Source organism: Oreochromis niloticus, linkage group LG22 (assembly GCF_001858045.2).
Source record: "Oreochromis niloticus isolate F11D_XX linkage group LG22, O_niloticus_UMD_NMBU, whole genome shotgun sequence".
NCBI classification, from domain to species: domain Eukaryota; kingdom Metazoa; phylum Chordata; class Actinopteri; order Cichliformes; family Cichlidae; genus Oreochromis; species Oreochromis niloticus.
This window is the reverse complement of record NC_031985.2, coordinates 24,906,192-24,919,034: the sequence shown is the minus strand read 5'-3', so window position 1 is coordinate 24,919,034 and position 12,843 is coordinate 24,906,192. Positions and strand designations below refer to the sequence as shown.

At 41.1% G+C, this 12,843-nt stretch overlaps 1 protein-coding gene across 1 annotated transcript in view; it reads left to right on the top strand.

The window, feature by feature from the left end:
* kcnh8 (potassium voltage-gated channel, subfamily H (eag-related), member 8) overlaps nt 1-11,484 on the top strand; it is a 61,398-nt gene extending 49,914 nt beyond the window's left edge. The window contains exons 12-16 of the mRNA XM_003448897.5: nt 1,039-1,077; nt 1,932-2,209; nt 4,411-4,523; nt 4,691-4,770; nt 9,358-11,484. Coding sequence (XP_003448945.1) covers nt 1,039-1,077; nt 1,932-2,209; nt 4,411-4,523; nt 4,691-4,770; nt 9,358-9,948 — 1,101 coding nt within the window. The 3' untranslated portion in view covers nt 9,949-11,484. The remainder of the gene's footprint in view (nt 1-1,038; nt 1,078-1,931; nt 2,210-4,410; nt 4,524-4,690; nt 4,771-9,357) is intronic.
* The last annotated feature ends 1,359 nt before the right edge of the window (nt 11,485-12,843 follow it).

Here is a 12,843-nt window from a genome sequence, read left to right as displayed (position 1 = left end):
TTTTACATTGTGGAAAGCATATCCAAGCAAAATAAATGAGGAAAGTTACAAATTTAGCACAAAATCAAATCATTTTTTCCTTGGAAGGAGATTTAAACTGATTTTTAACTATACATCTCCATCAACCATTCTTTTTATTGTGATGCCAACAGAAGGAACTACAGAAAAGAATGAAAGATGTGAGAAGACATGCGTACGGTGCTAATTTTGCTAAAGCAATAGCAATGAAATAATAAACTAAATAAGCAAAATAGATTTGGGGATCCCAAAGCCAAACACCAAATCAAATTTTTCATTTGTTTTAATTATCTCCATACACCCTTAATAGATCCTGATTGTTTTTTTCAGATTAAAAAAGTTTAATTAATGATGACTGGGTATTACCCACAGCAGTGCTGTGCAAGAGAAGCAATTAATGTGCTCTCGCCAATTTCTCGGTGAAATGAATCACGATACTGTACTAATGTGTGAGAATGACTGATGAGTTTAGAGACGGCAAAGCAAGAAGGGTCTGGAAACTTTAAAATTACAGAGAGAGAGAGCTAGCCGAGCCGACTTGGAGAAACTGAACTGCTGTAATTACAGTCAGGTGTTTTTGTCTCGCCTGCCCAAACACTGCTGGCCCACTTACACGTGCACACACATCATTAACACACACACACCCACACTCACTCGCACTGCATGCCGCAGGGCTTTTAGGTGAGGCTAATGTGCAGAGGGGCAGCCCAAATCTCAGGGCTTAATAGACTTTAAATGAAGACAGGAGATGGAGGGGTGTTTTGCGGCTGAGATGTTGAGATTGCTTTTTTTTTTGGTCTTACTATCCTGCATTTACCACTACAGTACTACTATATCAAGGTCATTAGGGTATTTGTCATTATCATCTATTCTATTCTTATACTGGTTTTAGAAAATCATTTACTGTATAACCTTGTGAACTGGCTCACCTGTAAATTAAAAGCAAGAAAAGAAAGATGGTAGGTTGATTGCTCTTATGTGGAGTTCATTTACTGTGTTTCCTCTTTGGCTTTCTTCCAGGTTAAGGCCAGACTGTCCACAACAGCTCTAGAGACGCAGGTACCCAAATTCTCACTCTCACAAGCAGAAGCTAAACAGCTTTTAGAAAGGTGCCATTAATTTAAAAGACTTGTCCGATCAGTTCATGTTGTTTGTTAACAGCCATCACCGAATTTTTAATCAGCTCTCACTAAGAAATGTTTCTGCTCTCTGAAAACTTTGTTGGGTGACTCAGCGGAAGACTTCAGTCACCGATAATGGGCACAATCATTGTTTGAGACTTGATGAAGGACGAAATAGATCACTTTTGCACAAAATTAGTTGCAGTCATTAGAGATCATGGCGGCACCAGAATAGAAGGCGATAAGATGCTCTATATACTGTCAAGCTGTTCCAATATTTTACAGAAAAGTCTATCTCTCTCGATGAGACATTAATCTCACGCTGGTGGTATTTTTGTGAGAGGAAGATGGTTCAGTAGGCGACTGTGGTCTTTACTTTTGCTATTATCAGACTGAGACCTCATCTTATAGCTGAAGGCTCGTTGCAGACCACTAATGATAGCTCTCTGTGTTCAATGAGACAGGCGTCAGGTGTTGCATTTACTGTTCTGCAGGACACATCTGCAACCTAAACTGTTGATCTGACCTTTTATCCAACTGAGTGGGCTACTCGTTGCACTTACAAGTCATTAGTACATTTTGTTTACTTAAAAAAAATAAAGAAGCATTTTATTAACTTTGCAGAGAAAAAAGTGAAATGGCCACGGTATGCAGATGAGCCAAAGTGACATTTTAGATTTTAATTTAATTTTGCTTTTTTTATTATTATGTCATCTTCAAAATGGTCCAAGTATTTATTGCAATCATCTGCTGTTGCTTTCTGAAGTTTCTTTCATTTTTTAAAATTTTCAGTCAGAGGTGAAGAGGAACGGGCGAGTGGTTCAGGGCTATCCATCTATCACAGAGGCACAGGAGGAACATGAGGAAGATGCAGAGCTGGAGGAGCAAGAGGCCGTGTCCGTATCTTTGTTATCAGGGCAGAAACGAGCAGTGAACCTCAGGGACGCTGGTGAGAAGTCTCCAATGTGCGGACCCAGCCAGAAGAGCGTGGCACAAAACTCTAGCAGGTCTCAGAGGAAGATCCAGGAAATTACTCTCAACACTTTAGATCCTTCCAATCTCAGCCCCAGGTGAGTTTGTTCTCCATTGATTGGTCTTACTTCCTGCCTAGGCCTGTTTCCCTGTGAATTCACGCTATGCCTATTTGTATATTTCTTTGCAAGAGTGCATATGCCACAAACTAGAAATGAGTCAAAAGTGTCATCAGTGACAAACAGTATGTGTATTTTCTAAACCCTGTCCCAGACTAATGGAAGTCTAATCCTCTTAATTTCTATTATGTGATCTATCAGTGAGGGTATACAGAAAAGGTTTCACACCCTGAAACGTGCAGTTCTTACAGAAATTGCAAAATGGAAGAGATACATCTCGGACTCCGACGACCTCAGTCAGCATACTAAATGTTACATTACATGACAGCACAGTCAGAAAATGACTAAATAAGTATGGCTTGTTTGGAAAGACTGCACAAAGAAAGCCTCTTCTTTCTAAAGAGAACATGGCAGCACAGGTTAGGTTTGCAGAGTTGCATCTGAGCAAACCACAAGACTTCTGGAACAATGTCCTTTTGACACATGAGACCAAAGTGAAGCTATTTGGCTATACAGCAAGATGTTTGGTAAAATCCAAAAACAGCATATGAGCAGAATCGCAGGTCATTTAGTTGTTTTGCAACCACATGACCTGGATGCCTTGCAGTCATTGAGCTGACCATGAACACCTTTGTAAACCAAAGTAGTCTAGAGTCAAATATGAGGCTATTTGTCCAGCAGCTAAAGCATGGCTAAAGCTACAACAGACCTCTACGATCCTCTAAGATCATGTGGCAGGACTGTAAAGGAGCTGTGCATACATGACACCTTTATGAACTGAAGCAACATTGTAAAGAAGAGTGGGACAAAATTCCTCCACAATGATATGAGTTATTGATAAAGTCGTACAGAAAACCTTCACTGCAAGTTACTGCTCCTAAAAGTGGTTCTGTAAGCTATTGAATCATGGGAGGCATTTAGTTTCTCACAGCACTGAATAGAGTCGTGTTAAAACCTTCTCTAATGACACACACAAGAATGAATCATTATGGAAAGGAGGAACCAGCTGCATTAATTAATTCCTGATGAGAGACCTCCATGCACTTTCACTCATGTACATGGAAAGCAGAAGTCAGGGAGCAGCAGCAAGATCCCAACACAAACAGAGCAGACATCAGAAGACGTGGTATTAGTTAAGTCAGACATTATATATAAAGAAAGACTGAGGGTTGCAAAGTGGCTTGCATCTTCACAGCAACTGTGGACATGCTGGAGAAGCTTAAGTAGGAATCATATGACTCATTTGCCAGTTGAATGTGTGGAAGTGAAGCAGGTGAACGTGGGTTGGTGTCGACTGGTGTTCATATCATACTCATATTCACCCTTTGTCCAACACACATTATCATATAACATGTGTTGGGAAAAGAGTTAAATAGAGGGTTTTAAATGTATTACAAGAGAGATTTTTTTTAAAGATGTAACCCCATTTCCAGTCTTTAAGCTAATCATGGTTAAAATTGGATCATTTTAATTTAGCCAACATAATAAACGAATATTTGTCAGTGACATAGAGTATAAATCAAACAAGCTGGTTATTCTTATATAACTTATATAACTATCTTATATAGAAATAAAAATAACTGGCTAAATACACAAAATCTGTTGTAATATATATAGAATTTAGCTACATATTTTTTTAAATTGCCTTTTATATTCACAAATATGTATCACATTAAATTAAATACTGTGTTGATGTTAAAACTATGAATTTCAAATATATGGAAAATTTCAGTTTGTTTTTAAACACATAATCTTATATTTCTGGCCTAAAAATATTTTAGGGAATAGCACCATAATGCAATAACCAAAATGTGTACATTGTGTAGTGTTATTGGTGATCGTGGCTCAAGAGTTGGGAGTTCGCCTTGTAATCGGAAGGTTACCAGTTCGAGCCCCGGCTTGGATAGTCTCGGTCGTTGTGTCCTTGGGCAAGACACTTCACCCGTTGCCTACTGGTGGTGGTCAGAGGGCCCGGTGGCGCCAGTGTCCGGCAGCCTCGCCTCTGTCAGTACGCCCCAGGGTGGCTGTGGCTACTATGTAGCTTGCCATCACCAGTGTGTGAATGGGTGGATGTCTGGATATGTAAAGCGCTTTAGGGTCCTTAGGGACTAGTAAAGTGCTATATAAATACAGGCCATTTACCATTTATTGCACAATAATATAATAATATCTCTCTGCAGGATAGTGGATGGTACTGAAGACAGTCAGGGGACAGAGAGCTCCCTGGCCTTCTCCTTCTCTAACCAAGGCCATCCTGTCAGTGAACCAACCAGTGCCTCAGCACCAACCACAGGTATTCTCTTCATGCAGCACAACTCACAGACATGAACCTATGTCATTTACCGTCCCAGATGCAAAACCACTTTGTAGACAGGCTGCTTAATGGCTGTAGTGCAATCAGCTGTGGGGTGTATATTGGTGCTTGATTGAAGGGAATTATAAATTTCTTATTTGTTACAGATATTCTGCACATAAGCACAGCCGAATTAGCAGCTAAAGCAGAGGAGACCAGAGGACAACTGCGACACCTCGATCAACAGGTGGGATCTTGTGTGCGTTTATAGGGACCTCGTCTCCTTTTGGCTTACAAAGAGCAAGTTCACACAATTTGAAATTATTCAAATTTAAGTTAAAAACTTGGTTTATGGTAAGAGCAAGAATTAAGAGGAGTTTGTTATCTTAGATTAAGTTTAATGCTCTCATAGAAACATGACTGTGGTGAGACAGAGAGTGATAGAGAGAGAGACAGGTGGGCTCAAGTAAGCACAAACCATATGGCTGTATCAGCATGTCAGGCACAAAACAGATGAAAGGATTGAGGGAAGTAATGAAGCAAAAAAGACAAACAAATAAGCATTTTTAAATCTTATTAGTTCATTTTGTTTACTTAATCTTTCTCTGTTTTTATTTTTTTACATTAACATACAGTTGAAATGCTGTAGATTTTAGTCATATTTTTATTTTTAATTCTCGTGGTGCTCTGTCAAACTTAAAATGTCCACACATACACGCAAACAGACTGCCGTGCTGTCTCCTATGGTTTTGATTGGCGGGCGGCTAAATTGACATTAGACCCCTTGGCAGGTGAGGAGGAGTGTTCACCTCCTCCTGTTAAGCCTTGGTGTGTATCATATGGGATGACTGAGGTAGAGAGAAAACCAGAGAAAGAGAAAACCTGTAAAAAAGAAGACAAATAAATGAGATCCTCTGGCCTTTTTTTTTTTTGCTGTGGTTGCTAGTAGAGACATGATGTGTGTAAAGCATGAGTAATGAAAAAAATCTATAAAAGAGAGGATTGTGAAAGACAATGGCACAGCCTTTTCACGGCTATGCACACTGGCTCTGTGCCTCCTCTGTCTCTGTGGGTGACCGGTGGTTAACAGGAAGGACCTCAGCATGGTCTTGTAGGCTGTTAATCCACACTTGGATCCATTCAAAGCGATCGCCATAGGAGATGAAAAGGGGCGTTTGATTTGAACCCTATCAGCTCCCCATGCAAACGTACACTAGTCCAACAAAAGCACGACAAAGGAGACCAAAAAAATCATTTATAAGCAAAAAGAAATTACGTTTATTTTAAGCCATGCTAGCACTGGCTGATTTATTCAGTATTAGTGAGATTTTGTCATTTTTAATCAAAATCAGAAGAGGTTCCTGTTGTGATGATAATCCAAGGGGGTAATTTTCACTTCTTGTTTCTGCCTTTATTCAAAGGAGACACTACCACTGAATAACAAAGCACGAACTTTATTTTTTCAAAATGCAGTAAAGCCATCTGAGCCAAAGGCTTACAAGGTTAATATCAAGGCTAACAGTGTTTTTCATCATTCAGACCTAAACCACACACAAGTCTCACCATTTTAACTTCAGATTTTTCTTCATGCTGCTATAAGACATACTTCTTGCTCTTTGGCCTCTTACATTTGCCCTGCGACTTAGCGCCATGATGGGACCATTTATTTATCCAGTGGGAGAAATTCAAATTCAAATGAGGCCTAACAGGGTGACCTCTGTACTACACCAAGGAAATCATCATGTACATAGGAGAGCAGGAGCAATGGGAGCATTACCTGAACAGCTTGAGTAATTAGATGCATAATTACTAAAAGAGGCTGCTAGAAAGACATGAAACAACACAATAGGCATGCCTGCTCATCAGTAGCGACCCACTTTTGGCAATGAACAATAAGAAACAAAGAAAAAGTCAGGTACTTGAAACTAAGGCATGAATACAGCAGAAGTTTTAAACAGATGATAGAATTAAATCAGTCTGTCATGTAAAAGAAATTTAAATAATCCTGCCTTGAATTAAACTAAAATGAGTACATGTCAATCATATGTATGTCATGCAATAAGCTAAACAGTAAGCAAAGGAAAGCACTGTGAATTTATTCACTGCATGATCTCCCAGGCGGCATAGAGAGCAATCAGGATTTTAGTATTCATGCAATTTCCTGCTGTTGTTTAATATGTTGGATTACTATATTTATGCACTGCAGCACTACAGCTCAACACTTGTTCATACTCGGGTGATTTTTTTAAAACACTCATGGATAAGTAAACATCAGCTTTGTTTGGTCTAACTATGCTCTTACTGACTTTGAGGGTACCTGTCGCTGCATTGCTGCTGTTTCTCTAACCCGTCTCCACAGATGGCTATCTCTGACGTGGGCGTACTAGAATCACGTTGACAGCGTGTCAGATTGGACTGGACCGCCACTCTTGGCTTTTCTATTTTTATCAGAGTCAGAGTTTAGACCCGGCCAAATGTGAGAGGGAGAGATTGAAGAAGGGGGGATGTTTTTCTATGGTGAAAGCAAAAGTAGGATTTTGGTCAGGGTTTCGTGACGGTGATCAAAGTTTAACAACCTCAATGCTATAAGACGCTAACAATCCTGCCTAAAAACGACTGAGCCGGATAATCACTTTGGACAACATTCGCCTAGGCATATATCAACATAACGATGTGAGCTGAGAGAGGAAATGGAAGTTCCCAGCCTGATTAGGTCTGTCGTGATCACAATATACTTGAGTGCTCATCCTCATCACCTCTTGACATATTCATGCAGCGACCGGAGCAATTCCCACCTGGAGTCATGTGTCCCGCTGGGGGCTGATGTGCATCCAGTTGCGCTGGCGTGCATGATTGGCCTGATGAATGGTCATGAGTGCTTTGACTGGCAGGAGCAGATGGCACGTTGGCAGCGCTTCATGGTCGTGCCTTCTGTGGACACGCCACGTGCAGAGAGCTACTAATCAGCAACCCCCCTCATCAGTGTAATGACCAATTATAGCAGCTTGAAGTTACATGCAAAACGGCAGGCGCGAAATAGATATTTGACCTGGAAGGGCTGACCTGAAAAAAACAAATTCATAATCTGTGGCTTTTTGTTGATTAGCAGTGTCTCCTCACAAGTTTGTATCATATATTCAGAAAAATCAATTCGATGGTAGTGACTGGAATGTGAGAGTTATAGTCAAATTTGTTAAGCAAAATAAAGCAAATGCGGTCTTGTAGATTGTAGCTACAAACCTCCAGAACTGCAAAATGAACCCCACACTCAAGTTCTAAAATCTGCAGTTCCTCCAGTGGCCACTTGAGGCTGGATCTGAATCAGTCCCCATAAACTGAAATGGCCAACCTTACTGGTTTGCAGTCTAGTAAAAGTTTTGGGGTTATGTGTCTAATTTCTTCCTTCATTACAATTCTGCATGGATTTGCTGAACTGGGCCTCCCCAGGGTTCTGGTGCTGTTTGTGCTTTTGGAGCATATTAATGGAATAATTTGGCTTGCTTTATTGTATGTGAAGGTTCTCAGTGATCCAGGTCATCGTAGTCTAAGAAGCTTGGAAAGAAAAGTGTCTTTCCAAGCTTCTTAGACTACGCCGTACACTTTGGGAGGAACACCCTTCAATTGGTGAGGGAGTATGAAAAGGAATCAAGGAAACTAGCGGATTATAGGAACCATCTCCGCTTGCTTTATTGCACCGCCTGTAGAGGAAGTTAGTTCTTTGGTTTTCCCTAAAATATCTTCATATTATAAAAAAAGAGAAGTGCAGTTTCAACAGAACGTCTCAGTCTTTCTTCGTGATACATGTGTAAAATTATAGAAAAGGTTCTGGTAGCTCAGCGCCCAGACAGACATAACATTTTTGCTGATTGATGAAAATGTTCTTTTTTAAAAAAACAAAATTTCTATAGTAGACAGTGAAAAATAGTAATTTTTATGTCATTAAATTGTTGATCTGTCACTTAACTACTTTGGTGGAGTGTAAATAGCTGCTCCAAAAACGTATGTCCTCCTTGATATTTTCCAAAGCTGACCAGCGGGTCAGATTAGAGTCTTTGCCAGTCTGATTCTGGCCCCCAGGCCTTATATTTGACACTCATCCTCTGGAGAATAAATCCAGTATTGCTGATCGATGGATAACATTAGTGGCGTATTTTTTTTATAACACAGCCAAAAAAGCATTGTTTAAAGTCAGCTGTAACGATTTTCAGCCATGTTCTGATTTCGTGGGCCAGAGAGTGTGATCCGTATTCAGCAGCATGGCCCGAGGAATTTTGGTACCTTGGTGCGAGGTGTGCAGTTTGTTTGGTATGCAGTGCTTTTTCACAGCTCACTGTGGATCCTTGTTATTGCGCTACTCTCCTGCAAAGTCTAACAAAATCATCCACTGACAAAAACAACTTAAATGGTTGTCTAATTGTAGTCGGCACACTAACCACTGGGACAAACAAACCAAGCCAACCTTTTTTTTTTCCTTTTTTTTTGCATTTGAATGCCTTTAGTGTGAACCACCAGCAGCAGCAGTAGGACTGTTAAAAATGAACATGCAGTGGGAAGAGTGGGATAAAGATGCACTTTATTGTGTACATTTTCTATAAAGTCTTCATGCATATGAATCTAGGACGGGAGCTGCAGATTCCAGTAAAAGCTACCACACAGGGACTTAAAATAAATTACAAGCCTGCTTCTGCAAAAACAAAAACAAAAAAAACATTGTTACCCATATGACACCAACACAATTTTTTTTTATTCTCAATACTTTGCGGAGTGCTTTAGATGACGTATACCAGTCATAGTTGCAGGCAGATTGTCTCTTGATTTTTGTTTGTGTCTGCAGGTGAGCACCCTTCGGAGAGAAGTGGCCGACTTGGGGCAGGTCATGAAGAGAATGGCTCAACTCATGGAGACCCTCATGACGTCAGTGCCACAACCTGCAGTAGTCTGCCCCACACACTACTCCCCAGCACGCCACACATACCTACACCATTCCCCCTCCCGTCAGACTTTCCCTTCACCATTCCCCTCTCAGACTGCCACAGTGTGGACAGAAACACCCATGTCATTACCTTCCTCCCCCCTCATCATGTCCCAGCAGCGTAGCGCATTGTGCCACTCCCTCATACACAAAACCCAGGACCTCCTTTTGGGGGACATAGGTATTCCCAGCTCAACTCCATCTCCAACTGCCAGCTCATTGGCCCTTCAAGTGCAGCCATCCTCTGTGATCTCAGAGCCACACATGCCTTTGTGGCACCTCAGCTCTCCAGAGTTTCCCCACTGCAGAGGCAGGGCTTCTAGCTCCATTAGACCAGGTGCACACAGTCCACCTCCGCAGGACGGAGGACATGAGGGTCTTATTCAGAGCTCTGGTGGTTCTCCTCAAACTGGACTCGGGGATGTCTACCACAACCCAACCAAGGATTTGTAGCAGACCTTAATCAGAAATGTCAAGGAGTCTGCAGGACTTTTTCAAGAACACTTTTTGGGATATTTTCCTAAACTCAAGCTCAGACTGATAAACTGGGGTCCCCTCTATCACTGGAAAATGTTTACAGGGACACAACTCAGATGTTTTTCTTCTTTTTGTTTAAAGGCACGTGTTTCAAATTCCCATTGCATGAAAACAAGTACAGAAGGTTTAGGTGTGTTAGCTTTACCTTATAGAAACTGCGTGTTGTTAGAGGCTTGGGTCGGTTGTGGAGCTCTGGGCTCTCTGGTCCGCAGTGGCAACTATCAGCCTACCTCCAGTACCTTCCCCCACAGCAAGCCTGTGCCATAATGTAGGATGGAGGAGAAAAAGAAGATTTTTTTTTTTTTTGCTTTTGACTGAAAATGGTTTCATGCTGGAGGAGGAGAAAGCACTGGGAGTGCTGGGTTTAGAACAAGCGGTGAGGGTGTGTGGTGGAGGGCAACCCTCCCTTTTAACCCTTTTTTCCTTGCTCATTCAACCAGTGTCAGATGCTCTGGAGTTCATGGAACAGTGACTGCCTGGTTGGACTGGGAGCACAGAACGGCATGAGTGGAGAGATGGGAAGTATTGTGCTCTTCACCGCTGGCCCTCAGGAAAGTGGGGGAGGTGGGGGTGGAAGAAGACGGTTAAGGAGGTGGTGGTAGGGTATGGTGTGCCTCAGGCACCACAGCTCCTGCTGTTGTCTGTCACACTGAGCACAGGGACTTTCTCCCTCTCCGTTTCTCCTTTCCAGTGTTTCTCTCCATACACCTCTCTCTCTTTCTCCTTCCTTCCTTTCTCTCTCTCTGCATGCCTATCCGAGCCTTTTGAGTAGTGCCTGTAGACAAACATTAACATGCTGCATGTCACCCTGTGGAAATCCAGCTTGCCATTTATCTATCTATTTAAAGGAAACACAGTTCAGTCTTTAATAGCTGAACCTGGCATTTTACTGATGCATATTTATTGGATGTGGGCTTAGTTTAAAAAAAAATCTGATTAATTTAGCACAAGATAGTCGCCCATGTTGTGAAAAGGCCTGGAGCAAATATTACCGATGCTAAATTGGTTTATGATCCGCAATGTAGACTTTTTCTCCAGGGTCATCAATCCTGAGATCCACTTTCTCAACTGCTCAGAGTGAAGGCAATATCCCCACATAAAAGCACAAAAAGGACATAAAGACGCTTTTATATTTCTATGAATGTAACAATACTAAAGCTGTATTTTTTTACCTCAGAAATTGCACGAGTGTGGGATGGCAGTAAATGATGCTACTGTATATAAAAAAGTTATGGCAGTGCTGTTTGCTGGTATCAGCTGATGCAATCCTAAACCAGGAAAAGGTCATAACTCTCATCCCGACAGATCTACTGTTCTCTTTTGGATTCATGTAGGTTTGACTTTGCTTCTCTGCAAATGGAATGTACTGTAATCAAACTTTTATCCCTAACATTTTGATATTTATTAGATACAAAAAAATGTTATGCTAATAAACAGCAATTATGACTGTTACCTACTATGTTTTTTGTTGTTGTTTTTGTTTAGTAGAATATTCAAGAACTGAAAAGAGTTTATTCAAGGGCACAACATCCAAGGAGCTACAATTTCCTGTGTGAAAGTGTTGAGCCACTCCTCATTTCTATTTTCCTTCCAAGGAGCCATACTTGTATCTTCAGGAATTTTGTTATCATGATTTGCTTACATTTTTTAGTTGAATCTGTAAAAAATGATGAGGAAAAATAGTTTGACAGGAATGAAACAGTATTTTTGCACCAACAAGATGATTCACTAAGAACTATTAGTGAAAACATCATCATGGTATGCAGTATTTGGATAAGTGGATGACAAAAGAAAAAGTGCCAGAAATAGGGCATTAGGACATGAGGAAAGCATCTCTCAGTGGAAGAGTGGCTGTGAAGAAGTCATTCATAAGGAAGGAAAACAGGGAGAAATGCTACTAACCTGGACTGAAAATCAGTGGCAACAGGTCTTATGGAGTGATGAATCCATATTTGAAATTTTTGGTTCAAATTGTCACTAATATGTATCTAGAAGGTCAGGAGGGGTGTCCAACAGTGAGTGTCTACAGCCATCTGTAAAACACAGTGGAAGCTCTTTCACGCATTTCAGCTTGTCAAAATTGACTGATAGATTTTGGTTTTCTTTTTTTATCCACCATGCAAAACCATCTGGAAAGCATATGATTGCCAGTGGCTTATTTTTTTGAGCATGACAATGATCCCAAACACGCTGCCAATGGAGCAAAAGCAAGGCTGGATAGAAAAATGCACCGACTGGCGTCCTCAGAGCCCCGACCTCAACATTACTGAAGCAGTGTGGGATCATCTCGACAGAGAACGCAACAAAAGGCTTCCAACATCCAAATAAGGGCTTTGGATGTCCTTCAAGAAGCCCGGAGAACTATTCCTGAAGACTACTTAAAGAAATTAAGAGACGGCTTCCCAATAGAGTTCAGACTGTGTTGAAAATGTACCAAATATTGACATGAACAACACATGACAGTACTGAAATGTTGGTGCTTAGCCTTGTCCAAGTACAACTGTGATGATGTGAATCATCATCACAGTTGTACTGTTACGTCCATCTACAGTAATTTGTATCTGACGGCATGACTTTGTTCTGGGGCCTTCTCGTCCTTCTAAGTGCATAAAGGAGAGAGGAAAGGACAGCAGCATAATCCCAATACACTACTGAGCAGACATCAGTAACAAAATGATCCATATCAAGTCAGATATAGCAGAAAGTGGAGAAGGTGGGACTGCAAAGTAGCTTGCAGACTATTTAAATTCATCGGATGTGTGGAAGGAGATCAGCTGATCTGCCATGAGTGCTTGAGCTTAGCTCCTCAAC